The sequence below is a fragment of the Ictalurus punctatus genome, chromosome 22 (assembly GCF_001660625.3).
Source record: "Ictalurus punctatus breed USDA103 chromosome 22, Coco_2.0, whole genome shotgun sequence".
Lineage (NCBI taxonomy): Eukaryota > Metazoa > Chordata > Actinopteri > Siluriformes > Ictaluridae > Ictalurus > Ictalurus punctatus.
Genome location: NC_030437.2, coordinates 14706552 through 14731296, shown reverse-complemented (window position 1 = coordinate 14731296; position 24745 = coordinate 14706552). Strand labels below are relative to the sequence as shown.

Sequence of the window (24745 nt, the reverse complement as noted above, 5' to 3'; positions counted from 1 at the left end):
ACAGACTAAAAGACATTCAGATGGCTAGACACACAACAACCGGTGACAATCATATTAAAGTAACAGTTACATAGGGGTTAAACTGATGCACATCCCATAACACCAGTTGTACCTTGTCTGTACCCACATATGGCAAGAGGGCACCAAGGGGTGAGTATTTGGCCCTGGACTCCCACGGCAGCTCAGCAATCCTGTGCAATGAGTTTACATAAAGCCGTTTCTCAGTGTCTCCAGACAACCGACAGTCCAGCTCATAAATCTCCAGAAACAAAGTGAAGGCAGTGCGTACTGATTCAGACACGCCCTCTACCTGTACACAAGATGGGGAATAAATAAAAGAACTATAACATGGTGAAATATGGTACAGTTGAGTGATATGAATCGCTTAGTAATGGCAACAGAAACACACACACACACACACACACACACGCTTCTTTATTTGCATAGCATATCCACATAAACCGAGTTTACCAGGCTCTCAGCGTTGTCCCAAATGATTTGTGTGAGCTTTTCTCTTAGGTTTGAGCCTTCTCCAAGGAAAGGAGCACCGGAGATCTCCCTAATCTCGGGCAGGCATTCTTTCACACTTTTTAGCCACAAGATAAACACTGCAATCAGAAATGTTAATATGTCAACTTCATAAAAATAATACATGCCTTTATATAATCATACATTTTTTATAATGTACGATTCTTCTACAGATTAGAGCACCTTGAAACACATAGTAGTGATAATCCAGTTTTTCTCTGAGCAGATCAGAGACAAGAGGAAATAACCCATCTAGGAGGAGGCAGGTCTGTGAGACAGGGAGAAGGGAAGAGAAAAAAAAAAAAACACAGATGAGAGCTGAAACATACCGCTAGCAAAGAAATCAAAACATACAATGACACTGAAGAATACTAAAGAAAAATGAATACCCCATATACATTACATGTTATTAAAAATGGGCAAAATAGTGATCTATTGTTAACCACAAAGTTGCCTTAATGAAAAAAAGATAAATATTAAAGGCACAGTGGTCAAAGAACAGAAATGATAGGAATGGATGTGACAAGAAAAGAAAGGAAAGGAAAGGAAAGGAAAAGATGGAATTGGAATGTAAAAATTAAGATATTAACTGGACAGGACAAATTGCTATATAAAAAGGAAAGTAATTGAAAGGATAGAATATGATGGGATGGTGAAGGATAAATTAGAATATTGAAAGGAAAGAAATTATGAAAGGAAAAGAAAGGATAGAAAGTTAAGGAAAAGAAAGCAGTGGAAAGGAAAGTTAAGGAGTTATGAAAAAAGGAAAGGAAAGGAGATGATAGGATAGAATATAGAAGGAAAAGAATGAAAAGGATGTGATAGGATAAATTAGGATATTAAAAGGAAAAGAAAGGAAATGAAATTAAATGAAAAGATGTCTTACCGGGCACCATTTTTATGGTTTGGCAACACCCCATGTTTAACTTTATTCAGTGCCCTGCTGTACCTGCTTGCCAGTGTTCTGCTGAACGAGGATGTCCTTCCTCATGCAGGTCAGGAGTCCTCTGGCTACACTGAGTCTGTCAACTCCATCACATCCTCTGGGAAAACAGTCTACCTGCAGCTGCCCTACTGTCAAACTACACTCCTCTGCACATGCACACACACACACACACACACCTTCATGAACTAAAGTAATGTAATATGGATACATTTTTACAAGTACATATTTTATTATATATATATATATATATATATATATATATATATATATATATATATATATATATATATATATATATATATATATATATAAATATATATATATATATTATATATACACACTTTAGCATAATACTCTTGATGCTTGTGTAAAGTAGATGCTCATATACAAAGATGCTCACCTGTGCTGGTAACCTGGAGTAAACTCGAGGCTGATGAAGTTCCGCTTTCCCCGTCAGGTGCTATGGAGATCAACATGGCCACAGCAGTGCCTGCCAACAACCGTGTGTCCCTGTTACAAAGCTGACAAACACCATCCATCATGAACGGCCACGATCACACACCGTTTACATAGTAGTCATGCAATAAAATCCAGCACAGCCCACATCATAGAAATCAACAAAAAGGGAGAAATCTTCGATCCTGGAGCTTTCAGGGAGTACAACGCAGATGATTCGCAGAAACGCAGTTCTGGCTAAAAGCACTCACCTCTCCTAAGATAATGTTCATAAGGAATCCCAGAATCTCCCTCATATGCAGCTTGTCTTTCTGCTCTGAAAACACCAGCGGTACCACTTGCTCAGGCAGAAGCTGGAACATTTGCAGACACACCTGGAAAACACACACACACACACACACACACACACACACACACACACACACACACACACCACTATCAACATACATAAAACTGAAATGTCCAAAACCTAAACTTAACCCAGGCTTCAGTATGCTGACCTTTACTGTCTGATAACACATAGCACCGTTTCTTCTTGCATCATCTTTCATAATATCAGGCAACAACGTGGTGATTTTACTCAGCAGAGATGAAAACACTAGTCTCAAACTTTCTCGGCCCATCATGCTCTCCTCCAGGAACATACACACTGTTTAGGATATGCAAGAAAAATCAGCTTTATCAAAGTTATATCAAAGCAGCCAGAACTATGTATATACAGTGCAATATATATTAAATAAATATAAAACATACACACACACACAAATGTGTATACGTAACCCCAGCAGGTAGGTAGTAGTATTATAGTATTAAAGTGCCTATGTTAGTCACTCACCTGTTTGAAGGTCCTTTAATGAAAACATCTAGAAAAGAAGCGAAAGGTCTATTAATACATCGCATTTCCAGTTTAGCGCAAAATTAAGTCGCAAAAACCATCCTCTAGTATATACTTCCTTCTCACCTGCTCCTTGTGGAGCAGTCCGTGAAGACATTGTTGGACCTCTTCAAATACTAAAGATTCATTGACCTGAGCCAGATGTTGCAACATCTGTGAACACAAATCAAAACTAGAATGGAGGAGTCATGCATGAGAAGATAAAGCTCTACCTTACAGTGGTATCAGCACCTCTACTGTATGTGCCTTGTTGTACAGGAATCTCCAAGAAAAGAGTCATCCTATTACCTGGTCTATTTTACGGCAGGCCGATGTGGACGTGTTTACTGCATCCAGCTGTGATGACAGGAGGAGCTGAACGAGATGGTGATGATGTTCGGATGTCAGAGACTGCAGCAGTGGTGGTGAAATTTTCCTCAGCATCTGCAAAGCTTCCTCTAGAGAGCGCTCTTTAACCCGCTTTGTTGTGCTCCTGTAAGTGGTAATACAGCTAAAATGTCATATCATATCATCAGCATTGCAACTCTTTTTTTCTTCTTTTTTTGCCCAATTGTCTTTACATTTTAATCACTGCCAATTCCCACCCACTAGCTAGTTGTCTCCTATGGCTAGGAACTGGGGAGGGGGAAGGCTAGCATGTGCTTTCTCTGACATGTGAAGCCAGTCTTTTGCTGAGAAATACATCACAGGGCAGCAGAACAAACTCAAAGAAAAGAGCCAAAAGCCCTCTTCCATAGATCCTCCAACCACGGACTGCATCTGATATCTTTTGTACACTTTTCTGGCCACAAGTTTCAGGATCTTAAGGGCTGCAATCTGATTTGCTCTCCATACTTCTGTGTATCTACCTTTCTGTATGCTGGTTTCTAACAGGAAACAAACACAGTAACAGAGCGAGCTATGAGCGTCCTGTTGTTAAAATGTATTCTAGGGTTTTCTGTGAAACAGTGGCGAAAACAAAAAACGATGTTTTGTGAGTCTTACATCATGCTCCAGAATAGGTCTGTGGTTAGTTGTTTTCAATGTCAGTCAGACAAAATATACCAGACTTTCTATAAGAAGCTAGACGTCTGGCTTACAAGACTTTATTCACACAAGCTAAACGTCTGTCTAACTTCTGCTAGACAATCTGGTATGTTTCATAAAAAAAAAACATAGCTAAGAACTGCCTACATGAACGGGAAAAAAGGCAACCATAGGGTGTCGGCAAACACATGAGAGTTCCTCATATATACAAGCGTTTCACAAAAAACTGTTTAAGAAACTTTAAAGATAGGACTCTGTGGACTTTTCGAATACAAGGACTATATCTTGTTCTATTGCACTGCTGTCCACTGCTGGAGTTTGCATGTTCTCTCCGTACTTCGGGGGTTTCCTCCAGGTACTCCGGTTTCCTCCCACAGTCCAAAGACATGTGTTGTAAGCTGATTGGTGTTTCCAAATTGTCCGTAGTTTATGAATGTGTGTGTGTGTGATGGCCCACCTTCCAGGGTGTCATCTGCCTCACGCCTGGAGTCCCCTGGGATCGCCTCCAGGCTCCCTGCGACCCTGTGTAGGATAAGGGGTATTGAAAATGGACGGATATATGGCTGGATAGATCTTGCTCTATTGTGGTGTGAAAAAGTGTTTCCGATCAGAAACCCGTGCACAGAAGTATGGCAAGCCTGTCCGATTGCAAATTTTAGGATCCTGAGGGTTCTGGCCAGAAAAGTTTACAAAAGATATGACGCCGAGAGTCACACATGAGAGGTCTATAACTTTTGTGTATTCCTGAGTCATTTTGGCTTGACTAAATGACAATGAACTACCTCATGAAACCAATACTGTCATTCATTTTGCAATAAAAGCAAATTAAATAAGTCTGTAAATGACATATGATACAAACAACAACAACAACAACAACAACAAACCCAACCCAAACAAACTTGAACGAATCGGTTCAGTATAGGATCCGAATAAGTGAACCGAGTTACTAAAATGAACCATTAACGTCCCTCTTGGCACTGCAGGTCTAAAAACCTGAAATAAAATTGTTATATAACGCCTTTCAGCAAACTCGACACGACTTCTTGTCACACTGACTTAATAAATAACTAAAATCAGATTAATAATAGATTTCCACAGCAACTCTGAGGGGTTTCATTTTATTACCACCAACCTTGCACTCTCTGTGAGCTTCTGCAAGAATAACTGGAGCTTATCTTTGACATCTTGCCGTAAATCATCATCTAAAACAAAGGAACTGAGGACTGTTCCCAATTCAGGTTCATCTAAAACTGCAGAAATCATTGTGGCGTTACTTATTATCTACTTTACAGCTGAAACACAGGACAGCGTTTCCTCATGTGCTACAACAACCACGAGGTCGCTTCCCAAATAAACACTCACTCCCTTGGTTGAATGCACTACGTGAAGTGTGCAATAACTGGACCCTACGCACTACGTAGTGTAATAAGGTGTTTTTGAGATGGAGGCCAACAATTACTCTGCTGCTGCTAGGTTGTGTCGTTACAACTCTCTGGCGTCTTTTACCGTACTGCTTGGGATGCTGTTACGATATGAGCTAAAACCGGGAAGCTAGCTAGTCATAGTGAGTTATTATCCATTGTGTATGGATAGGTGAAAATAAAGCGTTTCGTGCACTAATGTGTCCAGCTAGCTGTTAGCTAACGTTAGTGCCTAGGCGTTTAGATAGCTAGCCAGTTAGCAAAAGAAAATGCATCTTTTGTATACAGTTCTCGCTGCACTTTTGTCTTTCCTGGTCATGAAATGGATGAAGCGCAGAAGGTACTGCATGGATGTAAAAAGACTGGATGGAAAAACTGTTGTTATAACTGGTAAGCTGATAAATGACATTAGGACCGCTAAACAAATGGCCGGATTTTAAATGATTGCCTGCGTCCTGTATTCGCGCACTACACAGGGGATGAAACACTGACTACGTTTACATGGACAGCATTAATCTAATTATTGACCTTAATCTGAGAAAGATAATAATGTGATTAAGGTGTTTACATGAGTCGCTTTTAGAATACTCCAGTCATGTTCCCGTATTACATGTTATAGATCATAGTTAGATTAATAGCACACGTCATTACGTCACCGCGCCACGCCCTCCGACTCCCTCCAGAATTTCACGTATCAACATACAGTTCGTCTTTGTTATGGAACCGTATACAGTTTTGGGTGTTTTTATTTACTTTTTTACGAACACTTTAAGTGCAGTTAATTATTTGTCATTCTGTACGTGCAAACAGACAACTGCTTGAAGCCAATGGGTGTGTCCCAAATCGCGTAGTTAACGTCTATATAGTAGCCGAGATACATGTATTTTTCCCCACTACAGGCCTATAGTAGGAAAGTATGCGATTTGGTACGCAACCGAACTCTCTTGTTCGCCGTAAAACAGTTGCGCTGCCGTGTGTGATCGTGTCCTGTCGCAAAATGCAGTGAAAACTCCCACATGAAGCTCATAATGTGATTAAGGTGTTTACACGTCTGTAATACACGTCCATAATGCGACTAAAACAGGAGTAGTCCACCTGTCTTGATTAGATTATTGCTTACTTCGATTATGACCTTAATTAGATTAAGGTAAGTAAAAATTGCTGTTTACATGGTAGTTTCTTAATTAGAGTATGGTCTTAATCGGATTAAGAGTAGATTATTGTTGTCCATGTAAACGCAGCTACTGAGGCTCGCGCGCGGTGTAGTGCACTGCACTGCACTGCACTTCACTTTCACCGAGGAGTTGTTTTAAACCCAGCCATTGTGGTTAAGAATTTTAATTACAATAGGACATACATTTTGATATTAAAATGATTCTTTCCTAGAATCGCGAGGCAGTGTGTGGCCCTGAAGGATTCTCTCAAACCAGTACAGAGGAAAAATTCATCATTTCCAAACCCTCATAGAATGTGTAATGGTTATAATCGGAATTGTATTGGTTTTAATGGAAACTGTACTGGTCCCTGTGGGTCTCTACTGGTAATTTGTTGCCTTCTATTGGTGGCATGATATGTCTAGTGGATACCATTAAGGACCGATAATGGTAATGGTTTTTAATGGTCATCTTGATAGTTTGTAATGGTATTTGTAGTGGAAACCATTAGAATTTTATTTTATGGTTTGTTTGTTTTTTTCAAACAGGGATGCTGTGATTTATTCGTGTTTGAGCATGTTAAATACTCGGTAAAGATACATTACATAATTTCACTGAGGTTTATTAATGTAACTCCGTCGATCTCGGTTTGTTTTTCGTTTTCAGGCGGTAACTCTGGCGTCGGCAAAGAGACAGCGGTGGCTTTGGCCCTGCGAGGAGCCCGAGTTATCATTGCCTGCAGGGATGAAGACCGAGCCTCCAAGGCCGTACGGGAGATCAAGAACAGGAGCCGCAACATGAACGTACTCTTCATGGAGGTGGATCTGGCCAACATGAGGTCCATCCGAGAGTTCTGCAAGAACTTCCTGCAGAAGGAGAAGAGGCTGGATGTTCTCATCAATAATGCAGGTAAGGACAGTGGATTTGATGTGTAGTTGTAATTATTCCCACTACAGTGAGCAACTCGCAGACGTATGGAATCTTATCGGAGGACTTGGAGTCAGCTGGTGTGAAAAGGAAAGATTTTTAGTGCATGCAGTTCATCTTCCAGGCAGCAGATGGCTGCTCTAAAATATTACAAACTGCTTCTTTAAACAACAGGGCATACAGCATGTTTTAAGAGAACCCTTTACGTCTGTCTTTTGGAATAACGCTGTTCGGGCATGATCAGTGTGAACGTTTGTTACTAATGTAGAATTTCAGGAGCTAAAATATATGTCCAACAAGTCAGCTGATATATATTTATACAGGCAGAACTTCAGTAGAATCCAGTAGCATTGATTAAACATGTCTTTGTTGATCATCAGTTTTTCAAATTCAACCCACAGAAATAGAAATACAAATGAAAAACATGTCACTTGTGTAAACAACATATTGTCTTACATTTCCAAGCGCTCAAGCGAGAACGAATCTTATTGGACTTTTTCTGTATTGGAGTAAGATTGTGAGTTTTCTGACAATGCCACAGCAAGAGCGCTAAATAAACACCCAGTAAACACTGGATGCGTGTCAATCAGCTCAGTGGTTCAGCAGTCAGGGCGCTGATCAGCGAGTCGGCCATTTTTAAAGAATCTTCCCAGTGAGCTGGAACGTTCGCTCCCTAAAATATCCCACAATGCACCGCAAAAACCAGGGCACTCGCATCGATGCTCACCACGTTCCCTCACTGGAAATGACGGCATATTTTCTGAAGCTTTTCAGCTTGGAAAAAAATGCTGTACATTCTCTTGGCCAACTCCGTGTACAAATGTAGCTTGTTATTATTGTTGTAGCTCTAAAATGATTACTTACATTAGTGATTTTTAACGTTATTTGGTGTTCTATATATGGTTTGGTTGAGTTTAGCGACTTTTAAGTGTTTAATGATTTTTTAAAAATCCACTAGCTAGCCTACGATCCTGCTTGAACCATGTGATTAAGCTAAGAAATTTGTATGAAATATAATGTCATATATCTCGGTCGTGCCTGTTGTTGAGACATGCCAGCGGTGACGTTTTCCAATGCGAGTACGGTCATCAGTGTGTAGGGAGCCAGGGTCCACGTTCACTACTTACGCAGCTGATTGAGACGCACCCACCCATTTCACATGTGACAGCTTTATAGCATGTTTTAGATTTTCCACAGAGTGTTAATACAAGCTGATGTGTGATGAGTGTTGGTAAGTGTACTGTACAAGAAGCTGTGTTCTAGTCCTGAACTATCCTGTTTTCTTCGCTTTCTCCAGGTGTTCCCAGTGTCCTGGACTGGACCGACGATGATTTTTCCATGTGCTTTGGCGTAAATCACCTGGGTCACTTCCTCCTAACCACTCTTCTTCTGCCACGACTTAAGGAGAGCACGCCGAGCCGCGTAATCACCCTCACCTGCTCCAGCTACAAGTACCAGAGACTGGATTTCCAGGATCTTAACTACAACCTGTTTCCTTTCTTCACCTACTGCCGTAGCAAACTGGCCAATATCTACTTCACCCAGGAGCTGGCTCGCATCACCGAGGGCAAAGGAGTGACTGCCTACGCTGTGCATCCTGGTGATATGAATAAACACACAGAAAAACATTCACACTTCTGTTAAATATAGTCCACTCCTGTGCTGAATTACTGGCAGCCTTCAAGAGAATGAGCAAATTTAATTGTATGAATAATTCACTGTTGTCTGCTCCGGTTCAGAAGCTGTTCTGTGCTATTAAAAAAAAAAAATCTCGAGTAATGAACTATACAGCGTGTATAGTATATATCCCCTATCGCAGTGGAAATGGGTCAAATATCATAAACGCTATTAGTGAAACTGTAGATGTTGCTACCTCTGAACCAGAGCAAACCAGACTTTTTTTTTTTTTTTTTTTGCAGTTTTACTGATGCATGATCGGTTTATGTTTACTTATAGAGAAACTTGTGTGTATATATACGTGTGATATATATCTATATCACACACACAAACATTTGGTACCTGTGCTGAAACACTCTTTTTAAATACAAAGGCAGGAGCAGCAGTCTGACAGCACAGCAGCTGTGTGCTTCATCTTCCCTCTTGTCCTCGTTTCAGGTTATGTGCAGAGTAACTGGACGTGCCACTACTCCTTCCTGTACCAGCTGCTCATGAAGGTGGTCACGTTTATGCTTTTCGTGCCGTGCGAGGCCGGGGCGCAGACGGTCGTGCACTGTGCCGTAGCAGACGAGGTGACTGCTCACAACGGGGGTTACTTCAGCGACTGCAGACCCGCCTCGTTAAAACCTTACGCCAAGGACAGCGGTGTGGCCAAAAAACTCTGGGAAGCTAGTGAGAGGTTGGTCAAACTTGCCTAAGAGCTGCAGCATGATTATCCGCATATTGGATTTTTTTTTTTTTTTAATAAATGATTATTTATTAAGTATGTGTGTAATTAAATTTAATTTTCTTAAGCGTTCACTACAGATGTGACTTGTGTGAAGCTTGACCTGCGTCTTGCTAAAATAAATAGTTCATTAACGAGATATTACCATAGTCCTGTTTTTTTTTCCTGATCAAACATTAGTTATAATAATAATAGATATAATAAACAAAATAATAGATGAACCATCCACAGAATCCTTTAGTATTTAAATCTTCATTTTTATTTCGAACACTTGAACACATTTCCTTAAGTCAGGTAACACATAGCAAGTTTGAGAACAGAGCAACAATAAGAGTAAGAATAATCAGAGAAATAAAAGAGTATAATATCTTATACAGGAACCCAAAACAGACAGCGGGCTACCGTGAAGACTTCAACTTCAGAGTAACTAGGTGAAACGGAAGAACAGCAGGGAATTAGGAACGGCGTGAAACGATACGGTACTAAAACAACCGAGTCGAGTGGTTTGCGTTATCAGTGCAGGTAATATTACTACATCATTCACATCAGATTCAACTTCTCCACTGTTTCGTAACTGATGACCCTTACGAGCATCCTGAAAGCAAGTACGTCTACATCTCCACTTCCCTGATGAATAAGAGCAACTGGGATTTCACTCCACAGGTCTAAGTGTATTAAGCACAATCACTATAATTACTTCAGTGTCTATCCAACAGAGTAACGCAATTATTCATGCTGAAAGCGAATCCAAATCCTCCGTTCGGTTCCTGTTCATTCAGACATCACATCAGCCACCTGCACTGACAACAAGGAGCGTGAATACGAAAAAGAAAAAAAAAAAAAAAAAGCATGCCTTGAAATATTATCACCGATTTTAGAATCTTGATCTCAGTGTTTATTACACCTTTTTCGTTTACATAATATTCATCGAGACAAAAATATTTTTATGCACTTACAAAGCTTGGAAAATAGATAAGAGAAAGGTTTAAATAACCAGCATTCAATAGAAAATGAAAATAACCCCCCCAAAAAAAATAAAGAAGAAAGAGAAAGAACACCAAACTTCTTGTTTGAGTGACTTGTCATGCAAAGAAAGTCCGGCTAAAACGCTAGTAAACTGCCGCTTTAATACTGTGTGTCCTGTTTAAGAGTAATAATGTGCATCACTTATTTTACATGATTATTTTCAATGGTAAACACACATTAAAGAAGAACATTAGTACATTTTACATGCTGTTTAGTTATGTTTTTTTTTTTTTTTTTTTTTAAATAATATTCACGGAGTGACCTTGAGTGGGTATTTTTTTTTTTTTTTTTATAGCAAACATATATAAACATATGTACTAGTCTCATATCACTTTGTGTCAAGACAAGAGACGAGATGAGCCATCCAGAGTGGGACACAAAAGGGATCCACAGAGAATTGACTCTAAAATACACCCGGCCCGAAGCACAGCACTAGAGCCAAAACAGATACCCATCCTGATTGTCTTATGGGGTCGCTCCCGTTCACAAATACGACTCCTTTTTAAATGATTCACTGTAGGATCTGTAAAAGGGGCTTCGAGGAAAATAAGTGCCCATCAAAGCTGTAAAAGCTCAAAGATTAATAACAATATTCACTAAAGCCTGATATTGTCACTACACTGTAAAACAATGACAATAAAATTCGCTCGTGAGTGGAAAAAAAAAGGCTGTACAAAAGGACAGAAGTTAAAAAGCATGACCAAAAAAAAAAAAATGTAGATAAAATACTTAAATAAATAAATACATAAATAAATAAATACAACCTGAGGACACAAACGATGAATAAGCCTCTGAAACAGCCTCGTTTCAAGGACAAAAGGGTCTCTCGTTCGCCTGATCGTTAGGCTTCTCTCGTATTTGAGTCCCTCGCGCTCAGCTGCAACTCGAAAGCCGACTAATGCCGGCGTACGGCCCGGCTCTTCTGGACGTGGTATACGTTATCTTTCTTAAGTACACTTCATGTAAAGAGAATCGAACTTTCAAACTCCTCGTATTACAAAAATTTCCCTGGCGTACGTATCTCTTTGATAAATTTGTCACTTAACAATACCTTAGACTCAGATCATCCCTTCTCTTCCAGCGTAGCAACTTGCTTTCATGTACTAACACACTCCTTCGAAAAGAAAAACAAAAAGTCATGTTTTATATATAGTGAGAGAGAGCTATATTTTTATCCTTAACCTTATTTAACCTTAACCTTAAGATATACACTTATAGTTAAACACAACAGGATAACATCCAATCCTTGTGACAGAATTAGAAATGATAAAGGAAAAAAAAAAAAAAAAAAAAAAACCCCACACAGTTTTCAAATGAAAATTCAGATCTTCACTCACAGCCTCAAGGGTTTTGCTACATCCTGCCTCACCTAATAGGCCTTAATTATAAATCGTTTTTTTAGCATAAGCTCTTAGACGATATTAGAAACCCATGTATGTGCTGTTTGTGCCGTTTGGACAAGACCAGGGCATGCAGATGCAGGCTAGACTGATATGTAGCACCTTTAGCTGGATTATGGCTTATAATGTACACACACACACACACACACACAGTCTTTAATACAGTTCAGTAACGTGTTCAGCTGAGTATGGAGAAACGTTTGATGGGCTGTTTTAATACTGATATTGCAGTCAGTGTCAGAGCTGCTGAGATCAGGTTTTAAGTACGCAACGATAAGTAAGCACAGAGATTCTTTAGTGACGTTCCTTAGTCATGAGTCTTTACGTTAGGTCGCAGCGAAGTCTAATCGAATTGATCCGCCTAAAGTTACAAAAGGCAGAAGAGCTGATTCAGGAGCTACGGCGAATTATCGCATTGTTTCAAAGGGCAGAACAAAAGACTGGAAGACCCCAAACACATCGCTCTGTTTAGCTCTACCCCAACACACGCGCACACACACACACACACACACACACGTGTAGTCGAGCTTTGAATCATCCCACACCAAACGCTGTGCTTCAACTCGCCGCCTCTGTTACTATAGAAACAACCACCGTGGATACAGCGAGTGTCATGCTATCTATATATATATATATATATAAAAAAAAAACAAAAAAAAAACACTAGCATCCAAAATATGAACTGTACAAATGACACACGATTGCTTCTGTGTAGTAATCATATTAATAAACAACAGTAATAATATCAATGATTAATATGAATATTAAAAATGGGTGAACACACAGGCTCGCCATCCGCACTGAGACAGTGAGAGAGAAAGCGTGACGCGTCACGGACAGTCAGAGATCACCTCACTCGGCTCGTTCGCACACAGAACGGGTGTGGCAACACAGTGGGAGGGGGAACAAGGAAGGGGGAGGGGTGGACATTGCACAGAGACGTGATTGACAGGCGAAGGGGCGGAGCCCAGTGTGGAAGGGTCAGGCACTGACACTGGACTTCCTCTCCTTCCTCCCTCTCCCTTCCTTTCTCTCTCCCTCTCTGGCTGGACGCTCTTGTCGCACGTGGCTAGACCAAACCTGTCCCTGCAAGCAAGCAAGCAAACAAACACACACACACACACACACGTACATGTCATGACAGTTCACTATATTGACCAGTTGCAGTATATAATAAAATGCTAGGTCTGCATCCAAGAACAAAGTATTACTTTATATAAAGCAGCACAAATGTGGGTGGATCTTAAGATTTTCTCTGAAGTGTTTCTCTGAAGCTGCACCAGCACCGGAACCTTTTCAGTGGGGAAAAAAGGTATGAGGGGAAAATCCCTGGAGTGTTACGTGGCTCACCTTCACTGCAGTGGAGCGGCAGGAGCTCCCGAGCAGTGGAAATGGACATTCTGCCACTTGGAGTCCCGGCGATGCCACACCCTCGTCTCCTCTGATTGGCTGCTGCGTGGCCGGCCCTGCCCATCCACGTACTGCGTCAAGCGGATGTAGGCTATGCAGGCGGCGTCTTCACCGATCAGGTGCACGTGAGGGTTCAGGATGGTGGTGTGGATGGGCTTGCTGTTCTTAGACAATACTGGACGAGAGAAATTACATAGAGTTTAATTTCAAAGTGCATTATAGACTTTTAAAAAATATATATATCTTAAGGTGTGCTTGAATTCAGCTGTGTCGTGTCTTGATTGTAGGAAACCCATCCCCCCAGTCCCCTACCCCGCCTTGGATTTTACTCCCCAATTTATTCACCTGCCAATTCCCACCCACCAGCCAGCTCTCCTCGATCATACGGCAGCTACCAACCGGGCAGAGTGAAGGTTAACACATGCTATCGTTTCAAACTGCTGCATCACAAGGTAGCATAACCAATTCAGAACAAAGCACTATCTGCCCTCCTCCTCATAAATGAGCACAAAGATGCCCACGATTGGCTAGTGTCACTTTGATTGACGGGGGAGAGAGTACGCCATCCTGATTCTGTTCACAGGACAGATAGCTGTGGCATCATTGGGATTTGAACTCAAGATCTCCCAAGACAGCCATCATTTTAATGGCTGAAGACATTTTTTGGCTGACAGAGCTGGTGGGTACATATTAACTTTAAAATAAAAATTAAAAAATAAATAAATAAATAAATCCCTTAGGTACATGGCTATATTGTTTTTTTTTTGTTTAAAAAACACACCAGACTTTGGGTACTTTACTATGAATGATTTGTCAGTAGTAGTAACGCTGTGGAGGTCTTATTCCTGGGGTAGTTCATGAGATGTTGGAGGTAACCCAGACAAACATATATGTCAATATTAAGCTAAATCAAACAGCTTAACTAGATGTAAAAAAATAAATAAATCCCACTTTCTTAAGTATTTAGTGGACTCACAGTTGTCGAAGTAGAATCTGTGGAAGTCCATGCCCTCCACCAGGTTCCCCAGAGCCTCCGGCTCAAATGAGGTCAAACCAGGATCACAGATTTTACTGGACAAAAAACAAAAAAGAAAGAAAAGAAACGACTTTTTAAATGATGTACTCATTCATCCACCAAAGCACTGCCCAAAAAGGAAATCATACACCCACAATTCTATTAAAATATTTAGTGACTTACGCATAAGCTTCAAAGTCTCCATTGTTAATGGCCTCAATAAGCTGTTCAGTGATTTTAATGATCTCCTGTTTGCGTGCTGTCAAAGAAAAGCAGGCAAGGAAAATCAGGAAACACATTCTCGTTCTTCCTCTCGCTCATTCTCACACACACACACACGAAGCCACACAATGAGTTTCGCGCTAGACGTCAATCACCTTTCAGAACATTCACGTCTTAAAGCATGGATCCTGTAAACACCAACACGCCAACCGTGATGCTTCAACACACCATCTTTCCCACTCACACACTTCTGCAACTCTTAATGGTCACAGATCCCTGATATCTCAGAACAACGCACTTTCTCCAGCATCCTGGAGAAATCAGTCAACCAGCTCAGGCGCATGTTAGTCTGTTAGCATTACAGACAGCCTCACAACAAACAACGGCATGTCGCTACGTAAAGTACTCACAGTGTAGTGCAGACAGGGGGCTGGAGGAGGGCTGTGGGGGAGGAGGGGAGGATTGGGAAAATTGGGATGAGGCAGTAATTGGGTTTGGAGCAGGAACAGGGTTCGGGGCAGTGTGTGGTCGACTGGGTGTAGCTGAGTCGGCATCGGTCTGGGGGACTGAACTCTTGCGCACGCTGCTCACCAGATCTGTCAGACGTGACACTGCACGGTTCGGCAATAAAGCAAACGTTTAGAAGAACAAGATATCGGATGGAACAGGAAGAAGTGATGAATGGAAAGAATGACAGTGGACTAAGTAATAAGGAATTAGGTGTGACATGAAAAAGACTAAAACAGCAGAAATAGGGTATTTAGAGCCCAGGTTATGACTGATAAAAGCTTAATAGCTGATATGGAATGGGCATCGAATCATAACATGAGGGATAGAGTGCCTAGCTTTATAATTTCGGTCTCTCTTAACTCGGCGATATACTTCATTTTAACTATGCATATGTGTACGCAAGATGGCTGTCCCATATATCCCATGATCGTTTGGCACATTGGTGAAAATGAGTGCTATGCATGATGAGTCAATGCCAAGGTATATTATATGATGGTGGGAGTATGCCCTGCTGCGCAGCATATATACAGTTGACGTGGCCATATACTGTTTATGTTTATATAAAGTGAAGTGTTAAATAAATAAAAAAAGGTTTCAGATTTCCAATTTGGTCAAATTTTGGCTTCACAATGGCACTAGGTAAATCACCAGAGCCATGTTGTCTACAATCATAACATGAGGCATGACAGCAGCAGCAGACTCAATGGCTCCAAATAAGCTTTTGCTCAAATAGTTAGCATGAAATCCCACAGGCAAGCGGTGCTTGTCCCTGACTTGCCTCGTATTGGATGCATCTGTTCTATATCTTCCAGATATGCAAAAATGCACAAACAGTGCCGATTGCATAGCAGCCATGTGCGCACACATGTATATAGTTACGTGTCAAGTATAGCGCCATCCTTATACTTACTCTGCAAGGGAATGTTGGGGGTTTGGGGGGTGGGGGAGGGGGTACTGGCGCTCCCCTCACCATCAGTCGCAGGGCCTGAGCCCCTGCGTACCACACCCAGCAGGTCCGAGAGCTTGGTGGAAGCTGGGAGGGCCGAGAAACGAGGGAATGGGGAGGGAGGCAAAAAATCAGAGAGAAAGAAACAGAGAGGAGTCAATGTGAGGGATGGAGGACACAAGAGGACACAGAGACAGAAGTGGAAAGGTGAGTACAGACAAGAAACCTCTTATAATCAGAGTGCTGATCAAATGGTTCCTTTCTTGCTTGTCTGGAGAATACGACTACAAATACATGCATGATCCGCATCAGTGCAATACTGATATATAAACAGTGGGGGCAGTATAGCACCATGTGACAGTGTGTCCTACTGACTAAACAATCGTTGTGTCTCAAATCGCACCCGTCCGAACAATTGCGATAGCGACAGTTATTGAGCACTAACGTTAACCGGTTAACTATTTTGCTAAGTGTTTAAATTTTAAAAACCTCTCTTGAAGCCTTTAAACCTATCGTTTTACATACTAGTCTTCTGGATCTTCTAGATTAAATACTTTTAATATTTAAAATATGAGATACTTTTGAACGTAAGATCAGAGTTTTCGATTTGAGATGTAGATAATAACAATCATGATGATGGCAGGAAATTATTATTATTATTATTATTATTATTTTTATGAGAGACAGAGCGTGTCATTGTATTAGACTTGGAAATCTGACGAACAAAGAAGTTTGGGCTTTAACATGCAATCTAGTGTATATCGCTTTTAATCCGCCAGATGTACATAAACTATGTTACATCATTATGTACAGGTGTACATAAACTATGTTTATGTACATCGCTTGTATTTAATCAACGCACTCTCTTTGAAGCCATGATGAAATCAATTGGGGAAATATCTGGCTCAGGTGGGACAATTCAAAATTTGGTAAAAGGAACAGCTGCAAGAATTGTTATAATTATATAATTATATGGAGAGAAAAAAACCCAAAAGTGTTGGTATATTAAAAATATTATGAAGCAGGTTACAGCCAGATCAACCAGGTAACAGGTGCCCCTTCATTGGGTATAGCCATTAAAAATTAATCCCACTGATTTTTTTTTAAATTTCTAGTTGAGAAATAAACTGAGATTGTTGTGATAATAAATGCGTTAATGTAGAACGGGTCTGAAGCGTCTAAAGCCGCCGAACACCATTTCACAGAACTGGTTTCTAATACAAACTAATACTAATTAAAAAGTCAGAACATACTGGTTCACTGGTAATTTGGATAGTAAATAAAAAGCAAACAGTCAGTCTACTGTAACCTGCATGACTCCTTGTATCTTTAGAATGCACACAATCTGACTTTGTTTACTTCTCAACATGTTGACTTTTTATTTTTATTTTTATTTTTAAATATCAGTGGAACACCCTTCAAACTGTTATCTGGGTAGTCTCTCAGCAGACTGAACTCTTATCATTATTATTATTACTACAGAAACGAAGATTAATGTAGTTAAGGTTAAAGTTAAGTATCTAACAGTATTTTAATCACCCACAGGCATTTGATCGTCTAAAGAAATATGGGCATAGACACACACACACACACACACACACACACACACAGGATGACAGATTAGCAAGGGAAAATGAGGAGTCGAATTAGGCCAAACGTCAGGGGTCATAGTAGACAATGTGTCACTCACAGAAGACAGGAGGGGCAGGACCCTGAACTGTGTGGTCTCCCTGGAAGCTGGGGTTTGACTGGGTTTGACCTGAGCTGTTATCAACACTCTTTCCTGTGGCCCACCCCCCCAGCAACACAGAGAGATGAGAATATAAACAGACAGATCATGGACACATTGGACCAGTGGTGGAGTCATCTACTGTAAAGATCCACCAGAGCTGGAAATGTGAAACACTCAATGAGAGAGATCAGAAGGAAGACATACTGTAATGGAAGAACGTAACGGAGCGACGACCAGGGCTGTCAGACACGAGGGGGTTTAGGAACTTTGGGCAATAACATGGTGGCCACCAAAGCTGAGGATATACATGTACAGTGATAACGCAACCACATGAAAATATAAGCAACAAATACACTCCCCAGCCAGTTTCACAGGAACACCTGTACACCTGCACATTCATCTAATTATCTAATCAGCCAATCATGTGGCAGCAGCACAGTGCATAAAATCATGCAGATACAGGTCAAGAGCTTCACTTAATGTTCACATCAAACCTCAGAATAGGGAAAAATACCATGATCTCAGTGACTTCGTTAGTGCCAGATGGGCTGGTTTGATTATTTCAGAAACTGCTCTGCTCTCTTGGTATTTTGTCTCGAGTTTACATAGAGTGGTGTGAAAAACAAAACAAAACAAAAAAAACATCCAGTGAGCAGCAATTCTATGGGTGGAAATGCCTCGCTGATGACAGAGATCAGAGGAGAATGACCAGAATAGTTCAAGCTCACAGGAAGGCTATGTTAACTCAAATAAGCACTCTTTACAACTGTGGTGAGCAGAAAAGCAGCTCAGACCACACAACAAATCAAACCTTTAGGTGGATGGCCTACAACAGCAGAAGACCTCATTGAGGAATTTGAGGCTACAGTAGGCACAGGCTCAACGAAACCAAAAAACTAAAGAACACTGTCTGGTCTTTTTCCAATCTTCAGCTGATGGAATAACTGCGTGAATGAGCAGGTGTACAGTTAAGTGAATGTACAAGCCTACACGGTTCTTCCATGTGCGGCTATAAAGTTATATACAGCTCTATATATGAATAAAATACCAAAAAATAAACACGTACGATAAAACCTGCAACCCGTGTTTCTGAGAACAAAACATGAACTGTCCTCTGAATAGAAGCAGTAACTGTACACTGTACGTTTAGATATATTCTTAAGCATTCGATCAATCGTCTCCTCTCTATTAACGCAAACTCGCTCTTGAACAACGCATTCATGAGAAATTTCTTGTCTCTTGAAACATTTATTCTCACCAACAGTAAAAGAAAAGCCCCAGAATTCTATAAAACACATGTTACATGACGTCTCAACGCAAGTCTGGTCAAAGATGCATTTCTTACACGTTTTGCTAAATGAACATCAAGCTGCTTGATACAGGTAAAGGGCTGAGTAAACTTTGGAATCCTTAATTTTCACATATACATACACAGAGTTTATATATATATATATATATATATATATATATATATATATATATTTTTTTTAAATTATGCATTGTTTCAATACACATTTATAACAATTTTATTTCTAAAACATCGATTATTTGAGTCACACTACTGAACAAATCTGCAGTATGGAGGTTTTACATCATTATGTTACACCGTATATAGTGCACATATGCTGTGAAAAGGAAGCCTAAATGTGTTTTGGGGGTAGAGGTCGACCGACTGATCGATTTTACTGAGAACCTGGCACCGAGAACCGATTGCTTGAACTATGGGTTATCTGCAAATTCCACACTGCTTGTTTTTCTTGGTTGCGTCCGTTGTGGGAGTGGCTGAGAAGGGTCCGCTGTCTTTAAACAGTACGAGAGCGGCCTCTAGAGGGGGAAAAAATATCACTGACTAATCTTGTGTTATTTGAAGTGTTTTGATTCAATTTGGATGTCTCGATTTTTATTTATTCAGAGTGTTACATTTTTGGTTCAGTTTGGATGCATATCTATTATTGACTTTAATATTTATTAATAGTTGATATATGAATATTTATTTCATTTTTAAAAAGTACAGTACATTTTCATGGTACAGTCAGTACTGTTTATTTTTGTAATAAAGTTCAGGATTATTTTACTTTGAGTGTTATGTTTTTATTCAGTATTAGTTTTGATCGATCTGTTTTCGGCAGGTCGGTACGGCCCAGCTCAGTTCTCGGTATCTGTAAAACCCGCTAACGGTCGACCTCTAGCTCGGGGCCTTAAAATTAGTGGGCTAAAAATGATTCCTTCATGAGAATGGGTTGTAGATGGTGGGTTTTATGTGGATCCTGGTTATATATAACTGACTGCGGGTAAACAATAAAAAAAAAAAAAAAAAACCACAGGATTAAGTGTTTATATTAAAATGAAGACGTAACCTCTCTGTAATTTTCATTTTCCGTGGTTTATGCACCACAGTGTAGCCCTGTGCTAAAATGATTACCTCATTAATACTCATTAGAACTGTAACTTGGAAGCCTCAACTAATTAAAGTACAAAATTAAACACTTAAATGCAGTACTAAAGGAATCTGACAGCCCTGTAGAGACTTATTTAGACCAAAAAAAAAAAAAAGAAAAAGATTATACACGGCAAAAAACAGCAAACGGGTAATCAGTGGGGTCCAATCAAGCGTCATCTAAGCTCCTACAATTATCAACAATAGACAGCACCCATATTATGAAAACACTTAACCATTATTAACATGCAAATTTACAAAATATCTTATCATAGATAATCATCCATTGAAGATATACACAACAGATCCTTATCATCTATGTGAATAATGAGCATTCAAGCAGCACTACTGCTCCTGGCACACCAATAACTTATCCACACTAACCCCAACATGGAGCATGTATCCTTAAATCTCTCTCTCTCGCACACACACAAATCTTACACGTTACCATCTCTTTTTTCCACACACCGTAAAAATTGCATTTCGTGATTAAAAGTTTTACAAGGCGACTTTTAACCTCACATGCGCGCACACACAAAACACACGCAGTCCGTATTTCCCCTTAAACTTAAGTACAGCATTGTTTTCCTCTCCAAGCTGCTTCCTACTCTCACCTTTCATGTCTTCATCCTCCACTGTGGCATTGCTGCTGTCAGATGATTCCTGGGGCAAGAAGACAAAAAAACCTGTTAAAAAAAATCATCACAGGCGTTCGTTTCAGCGAGGTGGGAGGGTGATATAATCCTCCGTGCACTCATAAAGCAAAACACATGTATCCTAAATTATCATCTCGAGAACAAAACTCCAGGGATCACATACCATTAAGTGTCCGCCGATGCATGGCAAACCTCATTAGAACAGTTGCAACATGCTTGTTATATTTCCACACAAACACACACAGATATTAAACAAACACATTACACACTCCACAGAGAATATGACTCTGGAGGCTCAGCACTATTTTTCATGTTGTAAATAGGGTCTGCTCATAAAGACTAAGCTACGAAGGTCTATAACTTCAAATTTCACTGTAGCACAGTTGCAGATGTCAGAGTCCTCAAAACTGCAGATCTGCAACTGGAAATGCCTTGTCGATGAGAGAGGACAGAGTAGAACAGCCAGACTGACAGGAAGTACAGTAACTACAGTAACTCAATTAACCACTGTTCGACCGATTATCGGTTTTACCAATATTTTCCTCGATATTTAACCATATTTTGCAGAATCGGTTAACGGTTTTCTAATATCGGAAAACCGATAAATGGCGCCATCTTATGGGTATTTTGAGAATTGCGTGCATGAGCGATATTGCAGTATTAAATCTGAGGAAAGCCAGTCAACAACTTTATCTGTGTGCAGATAAAGTATACTTGCTTTGCTTTAATTAATAAACTTTATTTAACATAACAGCCATTAACGTACTAAATGAGACGCATTACATAAACGCTTTATATGTAGTTTAAGCAGTTTGGCGGTAAGAAATGGAGACAAAATCATGGAGTCACATAATCTGCTTACCTCATCGAAGTATTTATAAAAACAAAAAAAAGACACTAGTAACAGTGCACTTTATTTGTTATTTTTTAGACTCTTTCAGACCCCTATGTTTATTGGTGTATAAATAAAAGGGTTTTTTGTTTTGTTTTGTTTTGTATGCAAGGAGGAAGTGAAATCGACAAAATTTGTTCAGTTCAGTGGTGGTGTTATCATCGTGTCAAAAACAGAAGTAAAACAATAAATAAATATGGGTTCTGCATATTGGGCACTGGTGGCTTGACAGTTAAGGCTCTGGGTTATTGATCGGAAGGGTTGGGGGTTCAAGACCCAGCACTGCTTCCACTGCTTCCACTGTTGGGCCCTTGAGCAAGGCCCTTAACGCTCTCTGCTCCAGGGGCGCTGTATCATGGCTGACCCTGCGCTCTGACCCCAGCTTCCTCACATACTGGGGTATGCGAAGAAAAGAATTTCACTGTGCTGTTATGTATATGTGATTAATAAAGACTCTATCATTATATCGGTTATCGAGCACATAAACATGCAAATATCAATAATAAATCAAATCAATATCGGTCGATCTCTACTCTTTACCATTGTGCTGAGCAGAAAAGCATCTCACATTGTACAACACAGTGAACTTTGAGGTGGATGGGCTACAGCAGCAGAGGACCACATCACCTGAATTGAACATAAAGCTCTAGACCTGTATCTGTACGAATGTCTAAATGGACAAATGCATGAATTTTTCATATACATTTTTTTTGTGTGTGTAGTATTAGTATTATTTGAGGTATGCTAATTAATTACCAAGTAGCTCTGGTCACTTCGCAGTTCGTCTCATGCGTGTACTCGATGTGGATTGTCCACTGTTCGGAACACTGTTAAATATCAGAAACCGTACGTAACGGCTTTTCTACTATTTCCGAGCTGTTGAATGAGGGCTGAGCACAACTAAGACTTGTGAGACGTTTCAGGAAACAACCCACATCGCACCAGGGGATCGTTAGCGTTTGCCTTTTTCACACTTCATACCCAATTTGCATAGAACTGAGAAACCTTCGAGTCGAGTGTAAGCTTGTTGCTCTGGAACTGGGGCTTTATGTTGTGATCTTGCCTAGAAAATACCGTCATGGTGAAAGTGCATTTCAGACAGCAAACGGGTATACAAAGGCCACATTCGCTGCACAGCTTCAAACTTCAGCATATCTCAGCAGGAAAGCACAATACAAAGCCCCAAGTCTGACGATTTACCTAATTCTCACTTTCAGGAATGTGATTCGGTTGATATTCAGTACGACTACAATCTTGCTTGTGCTATATTGCTTAACGATTCTCTGACTAACAGCACAGCTGCAAAAAAAAAAGTGAACCAGTGTCATGTTAAACGATTAAAAAGACTTTTATAGAAAGAGCTATTCAACGAATATTTTAAAGCTGTAGGACACAAATTCGCATTCTTTCCTTGGAGCATGTCTGCTTATAACATCAGGATTTGTTGTGAACACAAGCAAGGTGATTAAAACCTCTTTATGAGCTGAGCTAGTGCCAACTAATCAGTCCTGCACACTCCTGACAGGACTCGCACGCTCAATGCTCCTCGCGTGGGCATAAACCCGACAGATTGATACGACGACGTGCTCGTAAACGGAGATTTCCGTTCAGATCTGCAATGAATTCATTAGGATTGAGGACATCCTTTATGTGTAAACATAGCCATGGCCATTTATAAAGCCAACTGATAAATAAAACAGGCTGTAAAAGAACAGAAACAGAGCGGCTTAAACTACGCACTGGCCTCCTTTCAGATTTCCTCAGCAAATAAAAAAAAGAAAAAAAAAATGTTTAAAAAAAGAAAAAGAAAGAGGAAAAGAGAGCATGGAAGAGAAAGAGGCAATGACATATTGATGTCAGGAGAGCAGAGAGGAGGTGGAGGTCACCTGAGAGGACAGGAAAGGAGCTTCTGTCATGGCCGAGCTGCAGTGATCATCAAGGACACTCACTAGAAGCTGCAGTAAAATAGGCCAGCTGAGCCGTCAGTATCTGGGACGGTATGATTAGATAATCCTCTTTCATTTTTACCCATCCTCATAAACTACACACCTCTCTACAAGAGCATAGAGCGATGAAAACAGTCCACAGACAGGACTAGGGTGTCTTTGCTGAAAATGATGTTAACAAACAAAATTAAAACGTGTAATTTAACTGAGGTGTCCAATTATTTTAATTTTTATTATTAATCAAAATGTTCTGGGTCTTTTATATGTTGGGTTTCCCCCCCCCATGGCACTTCTTCTGATAATATTCTGCTACACTCCCACACAAAACTCATCCGTGGCTTCTCTTTAATGAATTAGGACAGAAGTAACAAACTAACCTAAAATTTCCTGATGTGTTTAAAGTGGGGGGAAATGATGAAGACAGCTTCTTGGGAAGGTCGAACGAGAGTCGCAATGCAGGTTGAAACGGTGCAATTCTACACATCACCACAAGATGGCCGCTCTAAACAGTTCGCGGATTTGAACGCGGACTCTCGGCAAGGACACGCCATGATACTTATTCCTGCCAACTGTTGATCTCACACACCTCATGTACAGTCAAGATTCCTCTGCATACATAAGAATTCAAGAGCCTCTCACAAACATGCGTGCTTATAGACACCGAGCGACTACAGGGATTTAAATAGGCTCAAACAGGCATGCTCGAATTGACCGAACATCACATAACACCATTTCAATGATATTATTATACCATATCACACTATTTTAACCTCATACTAGCCTAAGATGCACATCA

At 40.3% G+C, this 24745-nt stretch overlaps 3 protein-coding genes across 42 annotated transcripts in view; 1 reads left to right on the top strand and 2 right to left on the bottom strand.

Moving 5' to 3' along the window:
• The window catches only part of si:ch211-225b11.4 (thyroid adenoma-associated protein homolog), a 21064-nt gene extending 15851 nt beyond the window's left edge, over positions 1–5213 (bottom strand). For 2 of the 3 annotated variants that reach the window (XR_008393200.1, XM_017451456.3), the window contains exons 1-11: positions 4984–5213; positions 3114–3297; positions 2892–2978; positions 2766–2793; positions 2431–2579; positions 2182–2304; positions 1875–1995; positions 1478–1620; positions 712–796; positions 472–608; positions 113–310 (exon numbers count right to left, since the gene is read on the bottom strand). Coding sequence is in view for 2 of the 3 variants with exons in the window: in XM_017451456.3 (XP_017306945.1) it covers positions 113–310; positions 472–608; positions 712–796; positions 1478–1620; positions 1875–1995; positions 2182–2304; positions 2431–2579; positions 2766–2793; positions 2892–2978; positions 3114–3297; positions 4984–5114 (1386 nt within the window). In the remaining variant the exon portion in view is untranslated. Of the gene's footprint in view, positions 1–112; positions 311–471; positions 609–711; positions 797–1477; positions 1621–1874; positions 1996–2181; positions 2305–2430; positions 2580–2765; positions 2794–2891; positions 2979–3113; positions 3298–4308; positions 4374–4983 lie in introns of all 3 variants that reach the window. The other variant, XM_053674288.1, reaches the window with a different exon arrangement.
• Positions 5214–5307: 94 nt separating this feature from the next.
• On the top strand, positions 5308–11451 carry si:dkey-174n20.1 (uncharacterized protein LOC796174 homolog). Of its 2 annotated transcripts, XM_017451483.3 has the most exons (5): positions 5308–5662; positions 7093–7335; positions 8651–8953; positions 9469–9709; positions 10135–11451. In XM_017451483.3, exons 1-5 carry the CDS (start codon positions 5542–5544, stop codon positions 10190–10192), a joined length of 966 nt encoding a protein of 321 aa, XP_017306972.1. In that variant the 5' UTR covers positions 5308–5541; the 3' UTR covers positions 10193–11451. The 2 variants fall into 2 exon arrangements, with proteins under 2 accessions (XP_017306972.1, XP_017306973.1); XM_017451484.3 differs by lacking the exon at positions 10135–11451 and having other exon boundaries at positions 5310–5662; positions 9469–9896.
• Positions 9994–24745, bottom strand: part of camk2b1 (calcium/calmodulin-dependent protein kinase (CaM kinase) II beta 1) — a 73515-nt gene continuing 58763 nt past the window's right edge. For 17 of the 37 annotated variants that reach the window (XM_053674292.1, XM_053674294.1, XM_053674296.1 and 14 more), the window contains 5 exons: positions 21070–21118; positions 14792–14867; positions 14570–14664; positions 13534–13768; positions 9994–13269 (listed from right to left, as the gene is read on the bottom strand). In XM_053674292.1, coding sequence (XP_053530267.1) covers positions 13536–13768; positions 14570–14664; positions 14792–14867; positions 21070–21118 — 453 coding nt within the window. In that variant the 3' untranslated portion in view covers positions 9994–13269; positions 13534–13535. Of the gene's footprint in view, positions 13270–13533; positions 13769–14569; positions 14665–14791; positions 14868–15240; positions 15442–16250; positions 16374–17976; positions 18070–21069; positions 21119–24745 lie in introns of all 37 variants that reach the window. The other 20 variants (XM_047149975.2, XM_047149977.2, XM_017451459.3 and 17 more) reach the window with 2 other exon arrangements.